The 15,183-nt window shown below is 42.9% G+C and overlaps 1 protein-coding gene across 1 annotated transcript in view; it reads left to right on the plus strand.

Annotated features, from left to right (window-relative positions):
* plxnb3 (plexin B3) overlaps positions 1 to 15,183 on the plus strand; it is a gene marked incomplete at both ends in the record, with an annotated part of 68,180 nt that overhangs the window by 46,728 nt on the left and 6,269 nt on the right. The window contains 17 exons of the mRNA XM_080732718.1: positions 1,663 to 1,814; positions 2,368 to 2,473; positions 3,120 to 3,256; positions 7,018 to 7,194; positions 7,701 to 7,863; positions 8,247 to 8,381; positions 8,496 to 8,606; positions 9,702 to 9,863; positions 11,017 to 11,168; positions 11,307 to 11,407; positions 12,117 to 12,334; positions 13,000 to 13,178; positions 13,511 to 13,577; positions 13,994 to 14,140; positions 14,240 to 14,320; positions 14,460 to 14,538; positions 14,802 to 14,905. Of these exons, the coding sequence (XP_080588844.1) occupies positions 1,663 to 1,814; positions 2,368 to 2,473; positions 3,120 to 3,256; positions 7,018 to 7,194; positions 7,701 to 7,863; positions 8,247 to 8,381; positions 8,496 to 8,606; positions 9,702 to 9,863; positions 11,017 to 11,168; positions 11,307 to 11,407; positions 12,117 to 12,334; positions 13,000 to 13,178; positions 13,511 to 13,577; positions 13,994 to 14,140; positions 14,240 to 14,320; positions 14,460 to 14,538; positions 14,802 to 14,905 (2,271 nt within the window). The remainder of the gene's footprint in view (positions 1 to 1,662; positions 1,815 to 2,367; positions 2,474 to 3,119; positions 3,257 to 7,017; positions 7,195 to 7,700; positions 7,864 to 8,246; positions 8,382 to 8,495; positions 8,607 to 9,701; positions 9,864 to 11,016; positions 11,169 to 11,306; positions 11,408 to 12,116; positions 12,335 to 12,999; positions 13,179 to 13,510; positions 13,578 to 13,993; positions 14,141 to 14,239; positions 14,321 to 14,459; positions 14,539 to 14,801; positions 14,906 to 15,183) is intronic.

Genomic DNA, 15,183 nt, shown 5'->3' on the forward strand with positions numbered 1-15,183 from the left:
AATTCAAGATGGCGGAAAATCTATCCTGGCGCAAATGGGCGTGGCCTATATGGGGAGATGCGTCTTGACCCAAGGAATCCAGGGAAAAAAGAATTTTAATTTTCCGATCTACGGTTCAAGAGTTACGGGGCAAAACGTAAAGTGGGCCGTTATAGCGCCACCATGAGGCCGAGTGATGTAATTATTTTTCGATTCATTCTTAAAATCATTATGAATCTCCTCTCCGAGGTTTGAAACTGTAGCTCCTATGGTTTACGAGAGAAAAATACTTGAAAGTGATTTCTTGCATTGTCCCATTATAAGTCAATGGGGACAATTAAGCGTCGTTTTTTGCCGATTACGTCGGCATGGTAAGGCGGATCGGAACGAAATAGAACACCATTCCCGGCCGAGCCGCACATTTTGATGTATATATTGCGCGAGTGGCGTAAATGGTGCGGCACTAGTTACGCGCCGAAGTCAGGCTACATACACACAGACAGACAGACAGACAGACACACACACACACACACACACACACAGACCCACACAGCCACGTATAGGGAGCTGCACACAGCTCCAAAAATCCCAACTTTTCATCAATTCAAAACCATTCCAATATTTTTCAAAATTATTTGATAAATAACATTTTCAAAATCCACTTATTTCCATGAATACATTTAATAAAAGTAAGAAGTAGTGAAAATAGACGATCTACAACCTCACAACGCGACACAATCTGCTATTTTCACTAGTTTCACTGGGGCAAACATCTAATATCTTTTGGGTCTTGAGCTAAAAGTTTTTGGAATCTAGATAACATGTCATTGCATATAAAAACGGCTCCTGACCAATCAGTTGTCTTGGAAAATGGCATCACTATCGTAAAGGATCCCATGGAGCTTTGTACACAGATTGTGAGAAGGTCTCTTAGGGGGGAAAGAGTGCTCAGAGGTCGGCACAATCCATTGACTTTCCTTAATACCTTTTGATATGAGAAGTAATAGTATACTGTAGATTCTTATCGGAGGGAGGGAGTTTTGTGTGTCAACGTCTTGATCCTGAGTTGTTGGCTGCAAGCAATATCAAAGCCCTTTCATTGTGATGTTGTATATATCCATATCATCCTGAAGCAGAGACTGATTGAAGCCTGTGTACTTTCTAAGATGAAAGTAAGCCTGCATATTGCTTTGAATTACTGTATGTTTGATTATTATTTTATGGTGTGGCTCTGCAGGACTCTAGCCATCTAGAAGAAGTCCTGTCTGTCTGACAAACAGCTGAATCTATCTTTATATTTGCGTGTGTCTGAGTGTGTGTGTGTGCGCGTGTGTGCGCGTTTGTTTGCCTGTCTTTCTGCTTGTTAACCTCCGTGCTAAAGACATCTTAAAAACACCATTGCAATAGTTAATGTGCAAAGAAATACATATACACTGTCCTGTTTTGTCCTGCTTCATCACACAAGACTGTTGCACAAAACTAGTGAAAATAGCAGATCTACAAGCACACAACGCCTCGCGGTGTGAGGCGTTGTGTGCTTGCAGATCGGCTATTTTCACTATTTTAAATCATTTCTAAAACAAACGGTTTTGGACATACAAAGTTTCCACTCGACAAACGACGAAATGCTTTGTGTGTGTAATGTGTACGTGTCTGCCTGTCTCTCTGTGTCTCTCTGTGTAGGTCCTTCCTGTGTCAGGGCCGTTAGAAGGAGGTATACTAGTGACCATCCAGGGTTCTAATCTGGGAATGACTCACCAGGATGTGGTGAACGGAGTCTCAGTAGCCGGGGTCACCTGTCGGCCTCTAGCTGAACATTACAGGATCTCTACCAGGTACGCACACACACGCACACACGCGCGTGCGCACACACACACACACACACACACACACACACACACACACACACACACACACACACACACACACACACACACACACACACACACACACACACGCACACACACACACACACGCACACACACACACACACACACGCGCACACACACACACACACACACACACTGCACATGATTCAAATAGGGACAATTAGTGCTCTTTAAAATATAACGTGCCCCTTCTACTGAACTCATTCAAGGTGTGGAGTTAATATGTTCTCTGTCAGACAGAGGAGTCTTTCTAATGCGCTAATATTCTTTTATTCTCCTTTAATTAGCGCGTTAGAAGGTCTCCTCTGTCTGACAGAGAACATATTAACTCCATCTTTTATTCTCCTTTAATTACACATCAGAGCACTCGGGCGCTCAGAGGGTGCTCGGAGAAAGTCATTTATTTCAGCAGAAAGGATTGTGTGTCTCTCCACAGGCCCTGTGACCGTGTATCAGCTGAGCTTTCTCTAAATGTTGTGACTTGTTGCTGTACCTGCAGGGTCGTATGTGAGCTCCAGCCCACTGCGGAGCCCAGGGAGGGGCCAGTGTTGGTTACCGTGGGAACCTCCCTACCTGGGAAGTCCTCCCAGAATTTCACCTATCAGGTGACACGCACTCACACACACGCACGCACGCACGCACGCACGCACACACACACACACACACACACACACACACACAGAACGTGTAGTTCAGTGGCTCTCAACCTTGGGCTCGGGACCCCAAGTGGAGTCCCCAAATTATTTTGTGGGGTCCCCAGATGATTAGCTTAATGTAATTTTTTTTCTCACTCAACGGTAAATAATCCAACATACAGTATAAGTGTGTACAGGGTATCTGCACATTTATAAAGCGACAATTTAAGGACTTTCAAGAACCTTTTAATACCAAACTGGCAAATATTAAGTAAGAAAGAGGCGAACATTGTGAAAATAGCTGATGTACAAGCCCCAACGCCTCGCTGTGCAAGGCATTGTGAGCTTGTAGTTCGGCTATTTTCACAATATTTATCTATGGAACCGAGTAACGCTAAATGTAATGCCTACAATTCCATGTGCTTGTCAGGGTAGGGGTCCCCAGTTCAAATATGTTTATTTTGGGGGTCACGGCCTAAAAGGTTTGAGAACCATTGATGTAGTTGATATGTTTAACATCAAGAACATTAATCTGACTCACAATCTGCGTATGTGTGTGTGTGTGTGTGTGTGTGTGTCTCTGTGTTTGACTGTGTGCGCGTGCGTGCACGTGTAGAATCCCCAGCTGTTGTCCATGGTTCCCGACAGAGGGCCGGTCTCAGGCGGAACCAGGATGACCATATATGGGCGACAGCTGCTTACCGGGCAGACCAGTGACCTCAGAGCCTATGTAGGAACACTGCCTTGTTTAATGTAAGTACCCTGACCATGACCTCTCACCTCTGACCCAGGGGTTCCCAAACCTTTGTAGGCCGTGACCCCCAAAATAAACATGTTTGAACTGAGGAGGTATTACATTTAATGTGACTCGGTTCCACGGATAAATATTTTGAAAATAGCCGATGTTGCGAGGCGTTGTGAGCATGTAGATCGGCTATTTTCGCCTCTAGTAAGCATACTTAACTCGGACTCTAATCACCTGCGAAAAAGTGCTTCCGGTCGCATTTCCGTATCCTGTTTGATCAGGTTTCCGTATCCGGTCGGGGGCGGGACACCCGTCTGGATACGCGTTAGCTTTCTTGTAAACAGTAGTAGAGGGAGCTCAGCGATGGAAGCGTATTTTTTCAATGGGAATTATTTGAAAGCTGTGATCGGATGTACACACGCCTGTGTAACCGAGTCAAACTAAAAGTACGAGTCAAACTAAAAGTAATACCTCAACTCATTCGATTCCAAGTGCTTATCAGAGTGGGGGGTCCCCAGCTCAAATATGATTCTTTTGGGAGGTTGCAGCCTAAAAAGCTTGAGAACCATACACCCCCATTTTATATAGTCAGACGTATTTATGCCAGAAGGATATCATGCTGTTGTGTTTGTGTGACTATAGTACTGTAGCACAGCAGTTGTCACAATGTGCTGTGTTGTGAGCTTTTTGTTTTAGCGGAAACCATGCAGCTAGTATAAACCACTTGGTAATACATTAAAAACAAGAATTGACACATTGTCAATACATAAGCTGGTCACATTTGGGTTAAAAAGGCGGGGACGTTTAACAATGTTACCATAATGCTTTGAATGAGCGTGACAAAGTGAACATATAACTGACTGACTATATTGTGGGATGAAATCTGCAGTAGACGGCTGTGAATTGCTGTAAGTGGCACAGTACCGGATTTGAAAAGTACTTTTGAAGTAAAAGTAAAAGTATTTTACCGTATGTTTCTGTGCAAAGCCAATAGAATTTGAAGGATATTAAATTGAAGTAGGACTGTCATCTAAGGGGTAGCCTACTGTCATTTTAAAAAGTAATCTTACAATACTAGTTAATATGTTTATGATGTCATTGTGAGAATGTGCTATAGTGTTGTAGTCGAGTCCACCTAAAGTGTCCAAGTCAAGTCCAAGTCCTAGGGGGTTCGAGTCCGTTTTGTCTTATTAAAAAAAAGGACAAATAAGACTTGGACTTGGACTATATGTAGTACAATATCCCAAATCACAGACGATAATTATCCAGTCTAATATCATGATATGGATACAAAAATAATATGAATTAAAAAAGAATTATAGATTATAGGTCTACTACTGTAATCTATAACATTTTTAAACATTGCTGTTATAGCTGTGTCATTGTAATAAAGCTGCATGATTATGGCAAAACTTATATTATCAAACAAAATCTTATTTTAATATTTTTTAATAAAAGCTAAAATAAATAAATAAGGTTTCCCTATTCAAACACATAGCAGTACGTGCATGTCTGCATTTCATTGTTTAAGGTGAGAAATGTACCTTATGTCATTAGTCTGATGCCTTCAAGTATATGCAAAGCAAAAAAATACCCCATGTTACTGCTTCAAGTTGTTTTGATTCGTTTTAACCTCTCTACAGAGACTTACAATGTTACACTTCTCTCTATTGATCAGTGCACTTTAAAACGTTCGGGCGAGGCTTAACGAGTTGTAATAGGCTACACCTGGAAAGACAAAAAGAGAAAAGACGTCAAATAGGCTCTATGCATATACGCCATTTTGTTCTACTTCCGGGTGTCTTTCGACTTCCTTCACAGGTGTTACCGATGATACTAATGAAGGGTCTGTTCCATTCTGGTCAAACAGAGTCAGGGTGCTGATATTGTGCATGTTGGCTCACTGCAAACACTCTGCTACACCAGTGGGTCTCAAAGTGTTCTTGAGTGGGTTCCAAATGTCCCCATACAGGTGTGTAACTCTGAGAGTGTACAAATGGAAGCAATGATTCCATTTGTTGATTCCATTTGTACAGAGTTATGGGGGTCCTTGAAATTAAAGAACCACTGTGCAATAAATCAAACAGAGCCTTAATTAGTATCATCAGTAACACCTGTGAAGGAAGTCGAAAGACACCCGGAAGTAGAACAAAATGGCGTATATGCATAGAGCCTATTCTTAATCCAGCGGTACGGGTGGATTAATGATCACAAAGGCTGTGTTTGGAATTGGAAGCTGTGTAGGCCTACTGTTTAAATAAGGACTTATTTATTTGGGAACACTGCAGGCTGCAGGTAAGAGGAAAGCAGACAGAGAGAGTTGTCTGTTGGCGAAAAAAGAACTTTTGGGAACTTGCTTGCTGCTGCTGCTGCTGAGCGGAGGCAGTGGCGTCAGTTCAGAAAAAGGTAAGGTATGGCAACATGACTGGTGTCGCGCGCGTGCAAGACACCACTCATGTTGCCATACCTTAGCAACAAGCACAATGAAAAGTACATTTTTATTATTTCCCCCTGCAGCCAAGGTATGGCAGCTGCATACCCCTGCCATACCCAATTGACGCCCCTGAGCGGAGGGGCTCTGCGTGTGTGCCTGTGTGTGTGTGCGTGCGTGCGTGCAACTGTGTGTGCCTATCAGATGCGCATCAGATAATTCAGATATGCTCCAGCGCAACATTAATAGGCTATATACCATTAAAACCAAAGTAATGAGCCTGTTTTGAAAATGTAGCAGAGTAAAAGTACAGATACTTGTGTTAAAATGTAACGGATAAAAGTAAAAAGTACTCAGACAAATAACTACTCAGTAAAGTACAAAGTACTGAAAAAAGTACTTTGTTACAGTAACAAAGTATTTGTACTTCGTTACTTCCCATCTACATCTACAGTGCAGTATTGATACTTTTACGATACTTTTACTTAAGTAAAACATTTGAGTACTTTTTCCAACAGCTAATTTTCCCCATAGCCTGGAGGAGCGGTAACTGCTATTGTTATTATTCTTTCCCCCCATTGTCTAGAAGGGCACTCCTGGGGTACTGTCCTGCGATTGGCCCTTAGCTCTACCATGTGACATGAATAGCCTATCCAGAAGAGGTAATCAATGGTCGTCAAAGAAAATGAGCTGATTACCGAAGCTGGTGGCCCAGCTTAAAAATGGAGTTCAACTTTCATCTTGTTCAATGGAATGGTCTCTTGTTCAATGGAATGGTCTCTTGTTCAATGGAATGGCTTCTACTGTATGTTATTCTATTACTCTGTCTCCCTCTAGTGGTGAGGGATAGTACACCAATGGACACTACATTCAAAATACATCAGGCATACAGTATAATGCATAATACTCCTCTTCTCCTCTTATCCTTCTACAGCTTCTTCTGCTCCCTCTCCTTCTACTCCTTTTCTTCCCTCGTCTCTCTATTCTGGTTCTGTCACTGTCCACTGTCTCTGATCCTTCTGTGCCCTAAAGGAGTAGTTCACCCAAATATTACACACTATACACTGAATTCTTCGAGATGTTTTTGTTGCATTCCTAAGGCAATCATTTCAACAATGTGATGACAATCATCACACGGTCATCAAATTATTGGTAAAAACAGAAATCTCCATGAATTCAAGCCACGCTTCATGAAGTGTGTAATTGATAAAAAAGTATTTTTGGTGAACTACTCCTTTAACCTAGGTTGATTGCGATTACTGTATCTAGGATCTCAGAAGTGGTTTATGTTATTCTATGTTGTTATTTCTTTCTATAATGTAAATGTTCTCCCGCTAGTTTGGAGGAGGTGACCGACAGCCAGTTAGTGTGTTGTACTGGTCCCAGTAATGACACCGTCCAGCTGGGTGTCAGGGTCCAGTTTGGGAAGGCCACACGGAGCGTGCCCAATGCCCTCTACCGCTACTTTGAAGACCCCGTCATCACTGAGGCCACACCCTCTGAGAGCTTCTATGAGTAAGATACCCTTTTTTACTTTCACACTACCTCCTTCTTATAATACCTGTACCTATAATACCTCCTGTAGTATATAAACCAGGGGTCTTCAACAGGGGGTCTGTGACCCCTAGCCTGGGGGGGGGGGGGGCGGTTACTGCACGGGGTCCCCGAAATTGTAAAAAAAAAAAAGAAGAAAAAAAAAAGAAAAAAAAAACTGTTTTTAATTTATATATTTTACGTTTTTATTTTTAAAAAGAGAGAAAAAATATAATTTGTCTTTAAATATAAAAAAACATGATTCTGTCTCTTTCGAATAGCTTGTATACATGATTATTGCGCAGAGTGAAAGGTCAAGTTTTATACGTTTTGACGGTTCACGGTTCAAGTGGTTGAATATCTGAAAACACAAATTGACATGAATCTAAAATACACTGATGCTTGTGCTGTCAAAAGTTGAAACTATATGGCATCTATTAACTGGTTGTGGGCGTCCTTGCTTGTGTCTCTCTGCTGTCATGTTGCAGAGGTGGGCGGGTCATCTGGGTGAGTGGCAGGAACCTGGACGTTGTGCAGCAGCCTTTCTTAATGGTGTGGGTGGAGCCTATTGGAGTCCAGAGGGTGAAACGGGGAAAACGATTGGCTCTCTTGACCGCCAAACAACTTGTGTTCAATAGCACCATGGAAACGGTAAAACAACCAATCGGGATTGATTGTGCATATCGTCGTTGTCGGGTGGAAAACTTGTATGTCCAAATCTCTTCATTTTGCATTTATCATTTTAAAAATGATTTAAACTAGTGAAATTAGCAGATCTACAAGCACACAACGCCTCGCACCGCGAGGCGTTGTGTGCTTGTAGATCTGCTGTTTTCACTACCTTTGTGCGACGGACTTGTATGATGAAGCAGGGCTTTACTTTGCGAAAAAACGTACAAATTTGAAACTTAGAGATACAAGGTTTCTGCCCGACAGTGACGATACGGATAACTATACATGAGACATCCATTCAGACAGCAGAAGAATGTCGTTGACCACATTGTAGACAGAATGTCTTGTCTATTGATTGACAGGTGTCAGAGCGCTGTAACGTCTCGTCACCGACGGACATGACCTGTAGGACCCCTAGAGTGACAGGTGCTGTAAAGGTCAAGGGGGTGTGGTTTCAGCTCGACAACGTCAGAGTTCACTTTGCACGCATCAACAAGGTACCTGTCTCTATCTTCTCTACCTGCCTCTTAATTTTTTCTGTCTGTCTGTCTCTCTGCCTGCCTCTGTCCTTTTGTCTGACTACCTTTCTCTCTGCCTGTCTGTCTCTCCAGGGCAGGAGGTTTAGTTATTACCCAAACCCAGAGCTGTACGCTCTGAATAGAGACACTCCAGACACTCCCTATAGGTTCAAACCAGGACCAAGTGGAGTGATCGCTGTTGAGGTACGCACGCACGCACGCATGCATGCACGCACGTCATACACACACATGGGCGCATTGGTTGGCAATGTTGCCTCACATCAATTTGGCCCTGAGTTCTCCTGTTTCCCTCCCACACAAGAAGACATGGCAGACACTCCTGTCATTGCCTTTGACCAAAGTAGTGGCAGTTGGTCCCTGGGCGTTTCACTGTGGCTGCTCACTCCTAACTTAGTTATGATTAAGATGCAGAATATAACCAAGGAGTATAAGCTTGAACTTAAATGGACACACACACACACACACACACACACACACACACACACACACACACACACACACACACACACACACACACACACACACACACACACACTCATGAGTACACAAAAACATACTGTGATGAAGCTTACCTTAAAGCCTTAAAACTGGGAAAACTGGGAAAATCTAATATTTTTGAACATTTTTGAAACTTTTTGAAAGTGTGAGAACTACTGATTTAGACTAACCTCGCCTACCAGGCTTTCTGAGAAAAAGCCTGGTGTTCGTTCACAACAGGCCGTTTGGTTTCCGCCTAGAGCGCGGAAACCACTAGAAGAAGCGGCGTCGCTTTGATTTGGTTCCCTCCGTTTGTTTCCCCAATACCTATTAAAATGCTCGAGTGGCCTAGTGTAGTCTTGCCAGTCGCTAACAGTTGGACTAAAAGATGCATATACCAAACACATTTTTCAAAAGCAAAACTACTCTGCATCAAGGAGTTTATTAGGTAGGCCCTAAAAGTGTGTCCTTGAGCGCAGGGGAATATTTGGGGTTAAAACTGAATCCGGTTTGATCTTTCCGGCAAATTGTAGTCCTTTGAGTACTACAACGTGACGTTTTGTGGTTTCCGCTCCAGACCGGTTTAGACAATCTAATATTTTTGAACATTTTTGAAACTTTTTGAAAGTGTGAGAACTACTGATTTAGAAGGCTTTCGTAGAATTGGCCTCAGAGGTCTTAATGGGTTGAAATACACACTAACGTGTGTGTGTGTGTGTGTGTGTGTGTGTGTGTGTGTGTGTGTGTGTGTGTGCGTGTGCGTGCGTATGTGCGTGCGTGCGTGTGGTTGCAAATTCTCAGGGTACGGAGCTGACCAGAGCCATCCGTAGAGATGAGGTTGTGGCTCGACTAGGAGACCAGGCCTGTGAGGTCAAAACCCTGGACAGCACACACCTGTACTGTGAACCTCCAGACACTCAACCCAGCAGTCTGACTGAAAACCAGGAACTACCCAGCCTCAGGGTCAGTGCACGGTTCACTGCTTTCATTGAAACCACAAACTGAATAATCCAACATACAGGGATTATTTGTTGTGTGCTTTTAATTGCACTGTATTAACTTTTATTTTTAAACTGTAAATACTTGTTATGCTACAAATAGCAAAAATAGCTAAGGATCGTGATCTCAAGCCTAACGGCTATTCTACGATCAGCTAATGCTACGTTGATTGATTGATTGAAGACTTTATTAGAAGTTTGCATAGGAAAAGGTACAGTTTCATGACGGTACAGTTCACTGGTACAAGGTCTACTAAAAGGAGATCCATGAAAAGACTAAGCTTATTTCCACTGGAAACCATTGAAGTATCTCATATAACATTGAATGACAGACAAATAGAACACAGTACTATGCAGTAGATATGTAAAGAAAAACAAAAAAGAAGACAGTAAGTCTAAAACAAACAGTATATACAAAGAAGGGGCAGGGGAGGGTAGGGTTGGGCTAGGTTCATTTTTTTACCAGTTGCGAACGGCTGCTGCCTGTAAGTGGTTTTTCAGGGCAATTTTAAAGGATGCTAGTGATCCACACTCCTTTATGGCCTTCGGTAAGGCTTTCCACATTTTGGTGGTATAGCAGAAAAAAGAGTTTGACCCTTTGTTGGTTTTGACTCTGGGTTGAAAGTGATCTGTGGCGCTGCCTCTGGTGTTGTAATTATGGACATCCTTAATGTTTATAAAGTATTTTGATAGGTACTTGGGTATCATAGTGGTGTAGTGTATCTTGTACACCAGGCCCATTGCAAGTTGCTGTACTTGAATCTACGTACAGTAGATTCTGGAACTATGCCCCCTGAAAGCGGTGCAAAGGAAAGTTGTCATTGTCACTGTTCTTCATATGATTTTTTAATTTCCCTATATGCTAAGCAGCTCTCTAGCTACTTTTGCTATTTATCACAGACAAAGTATTTACAGCAGTGTTTAAGTGCTTAACTTCCTGATCTATAAGATGTACATAATATTTATTATTCTGTATATTACTGTGCATATACTGTATTTAGGCTGGTATATTTACGTTGTTTGTGTCTGTAGGACAGACAGAAACCTCCTGTCTGTCATTCATTGGCTTGAAACCTTGTATCCAGTTGATTGACATATGTTGTGACCAATGGGTGCAGGTTTCGATGGGTAATCTGCAGATGGATTTGGGATTGGTCCAGTACGACACAGATCCCTTTCTCCCTCCCGTCCCATTGGCTGCTCAGGTGGGTCTTGGAGCAGGAGCAGCCATGGTCATCCTATCAGTGCTCATTATTATCCTGATGTACAGGTAAACACAACACGCACGCACGCACGCACGCACGCACGCACGCACGCACGCACGCACGCACGCACGCACGCACACACACACACACACACACACACACACACACACACACACTTCACGTGTGTATTTTTTGTGTTACAGGAAGAAGAGCAAGCAGGCTCTCAGGGATTATAAAAAGGTTTTGTTGCAACTGGAGACTCTGGAGATCAACGTAGGAGACCAGTGTCGCAAAGAGTTCACTGGTATGCATGCTCGCACACACGTGCACACATGCATGCAGGCACGCAGAGACACACACCACACACACACACACACACACACCGGGGTCATCAACATGTCCGTACATGGACAAATGTGTCCGTGGCAAGACTTGGTCTCGTCCGTGGAAAGTTTTTGATTTTCTTTTTAGGCCTGAGGTCGATTCTAAAAATGCCTCCTAAATCCTGACATAGGTTTTCCGAAAAATATGTATTAAAAAAAATTCAAAATAACATGGGTCGGGTGTCGGAAAACAAAATACTTGCAATCATATTAACACATTGAGTGCTTTTCCTGACTAAAGTCGGGATTTCAAACCCGGCCACAGAGTACTTTTCCCAATTTAAGTACGGATATCGCTTTTATATTAAATAACAGTTGTAAAAACGTACTCTGCTAGCCTGTGAATGAGTGTAATCAAACGTTAAATCAGTGCACTTAAAAGTGGAGTGATGCTGTTATATTGAATATGTGCACTCATGAAATGCCTCCAATCCAACTACTCAACCAGAACTAACTGTTCCCCCCCTGTGTGTGTGTGTGTGTGTGTGTGTGTGTGTGTGTGTGTGTGTGTGTGTGTGTGTGTGTGTGTGTGTGTGTGTGTGTGTGTGTGTGTGTGTGTGTGTGTGCGCGCGCGCGTGTACGTGTGTGCGCGCGTGCGCACGTTTGTGTGTACGTGCGTGTCTCTATCAGACCTGATGACAGAGATGATGGACTTAAGCAGTGATGTAGGCGGTCCAGGCATTCCTCTGTTAGACTACAAGACCTACGCAGAGCGTGTGTTCTTCCCGGGCCAGCAGGGGGCTCCACTCAGCCAGCACCTGGACCTGCCTGAGTCCCGCAGACACACCGTAGAACAAGGACTGGCTCAGCTCAACAACCTGCTCAACAACCGACTGTTTTTAATTAGGGTGAGAAAATACAAAAGTTGGCAACGTTCATCATTTCCATTCACGAAAATATATTTTAAAATATCCTTACATTTAAAATTGTATTTATTTCCATCTCTGCTAAGCAGCAAGCTATATATGCTTAGATGATTTTAATTTACATTAGGATAAAGTTGCGCAACTGTAAAGACGAAACGGAAGTGGGGAGCAGGCTTCACTTCCGCTTTATATTGTACTCAGCTCATGTTCAGAGCTTCCATGCTCCAGACTGTATGACCAGAAGCATTCGAAAATTGTGGGAGGCAACAGTCTGGCCACGTGAGACTAGTGTTAACATAACCCATTTAGACCTGAGGAAGACTCTACAAATGGCTTCTAAATCCTAACAATCCTTTTCTGAAAGAAAAAAAAAAAGTTATAGCTAACAAAATAGTGAAAAGAAACAAGGCTCAACTGCCAGTAGACTTGGGTGAGGTGCTGCAGTCAAAATGACGCAAAGCTTTTGGTCATAGACCTTCCTTGGGCATATTTATAGCTAAAATCTAAAATGACATTTGTGTGTTATTTTAAGAGTTTTCTTAGTTAACGCTGTGCACTAAAAACCTGTCCCAGGTTAAGTGTATAAAAACGTGTATGTGTGTGTGTGTGTGTGTGTGTGTGTGTGTCTCTCTCTCTCTCTCTCTCAGTTCATCCATACTTTAGAGGGACAGCAGGGCTTCTCTCAGCGTGACAGAGGATATGTAGCCAGTTTGCTGACCATGGCTCTTCATGACAAACTGGAGTATTTCACTGATGTGATGAAGAGTCTTCTACAGGATCTGGTTCAACAATATGTAGATAAAAATCCAAAACTCATGTTGCGAAGGTAAGGAGTCATGGATTATTATTATTATGATTATTATTTACTAGTAGTACACTGTTAGTAGCAGTGGTGTTAGTTGTAGTGGCAATAGCAGTAGTACCGGTAATAACACTAATAGTGGTAGTTGTATTAGTTAAAGCATTAGTTATTCTTTCATAAAACATTTGATTGTATTTTCTGTGTGTGTGTGTGTGTGTGTGTGTGTGTGTGTGTGTGTGTGTGTGTGTGTGTGTGTGTGTGTGTGTGTGTGTGTGTGTGTGTGTGTGTGTGTGTGTGTGTGTGTGTGTGTGTGTGTGTGTGTGTGTGTGTGTGTGTGTGTGTGTGTGTGTGTGTAGGACAGAGACGGTAGTAGAGAAGATGTTAACCAACTGGATGTCCATATGCCTCTACTCCTTCCTCAAGGTAATTACCTGTTGTGTTGATTATGTGTTGATAGTTCATGTTCAGAGAGATGTGTCTCGGTAGGAGGTAGCAGGAGAACCTCTCTACGCGCGTGTGTGTGTGTGTGTGTGTGTTTGTGTGCGTGCGTGCGTGCGTGCCTCGACACTGTACCATTCTGCCCTAGATGGGTCAATGGTGACAGTTATGGTACCTATCATTGTACACTCTATGCAAATGTGAATGTCTCTATCTGTTGATTATTGTGTTCTGTATCTCGGCTACACTGAAAATGAAGGCCTGCCCCTCAACTGTACTCTGAGTTGAAATAAAGGTTATGATGATGATGATGATGATGATTGATGATTATGTGTGTGTGTGTAGGAGGTAGCAGGAGAACCTCTCTACATGCTGTATGATGATGATGTGTGTCTCTGTAGGAGGTAGCAGGAGAACCTCTCTACATGCTGTATCGGGCCATAAAGTACCAGGTGGATAAAGGACCTGTAGACTCTGTCACTGGAAAGGCCAAACGCACTCTGAATGACAGTCACCTCCTGAGAGAAGACATAGAATACTGTTCTATGGTACGCACACACACACACCTAAAACTTTACATACATATAGCTACAAACAAAACAAATGCACGTACATTTGACAGTCCTAACCTTTAACTTGTGTCTCAGACTCTGACAGTGTTGATTAAGAATGGAGTGGAGGTCCAACCGTGTCCTGTTAAAGTTCTAGATACGGACACCATCACACAGGTACCTGTCTGTCTGTTTATCTGTCTGTTTGACTGTATAACATGTTGAGAGACACTGGGGACAAAGTCAAAGTCAGTATTTTTAATGAGCGTCTGTCTGTCTGTCTGTCTGTCTGTCTGTCTGTCTGTCTGTCTGTCAGGTTAAAGACAAGATTCTAGACCAGGTCTACAGAGGAGCCCCATTCTCACAGAGGCCATCAGCTGACTCCCTGGACCTAGGTACTGTACACACACACACACACACACACACACACACACACACACACACACACACACACACACACACACACACACACAAACACACGTCACACACACACACACACACACACACACACACACACACACACACACACACACACACACACACACACACACACACTATTATCATCTACATTACAAAGGCATCAGTAAATAGTATTAACAGTAAGTAGTCAGATTAAATAATATTCAGTATTACATCTTGTTGTGTTTTGTTTTGGCAGAGTGGCGCTCAGGTCAGGCAGGTCACCTGACCCTGTCAGATGATGATGTCACAGCTATAGTCCAGGGGCGCTGGAGAAGAATCAACACTCTGCAGCATTACAAGGTGTGACCTCTAACCTTGACACTTTGATCCCCCTAAACCTGACCCCTAAAGCCCAATGCATACTACTGGGGTCTTCAACGTTTTCAGGCCAAGGACCCCTTAGTTGAGAGAGAGATGAAGCAGGGACCCCCACAACCTTTTCATAGATTCCATATATTGTTTCATTGTTTGACAGCACAATCTTCAGTGTATTTTGGATTCATGTCAATTTGTGTTTTCAGATATTTAACCACTTGAGCCGCCATTACCTAATCAACTTGACCTTTTACTCTGTACTT

The sequence above is a fragment of the Nannobrachium achirus genome, assembly GCF_963921795.1.
Source record: "Nannobrachium achirus genome assembly, chromosome: 9".
NCBI classification, from domain to species: Eukaryota; Metazoa; Chordata; class Actinopteri; order Myctophiformes; family Myctophidae; genus Nannobrachium; species Nannobrachium achirus.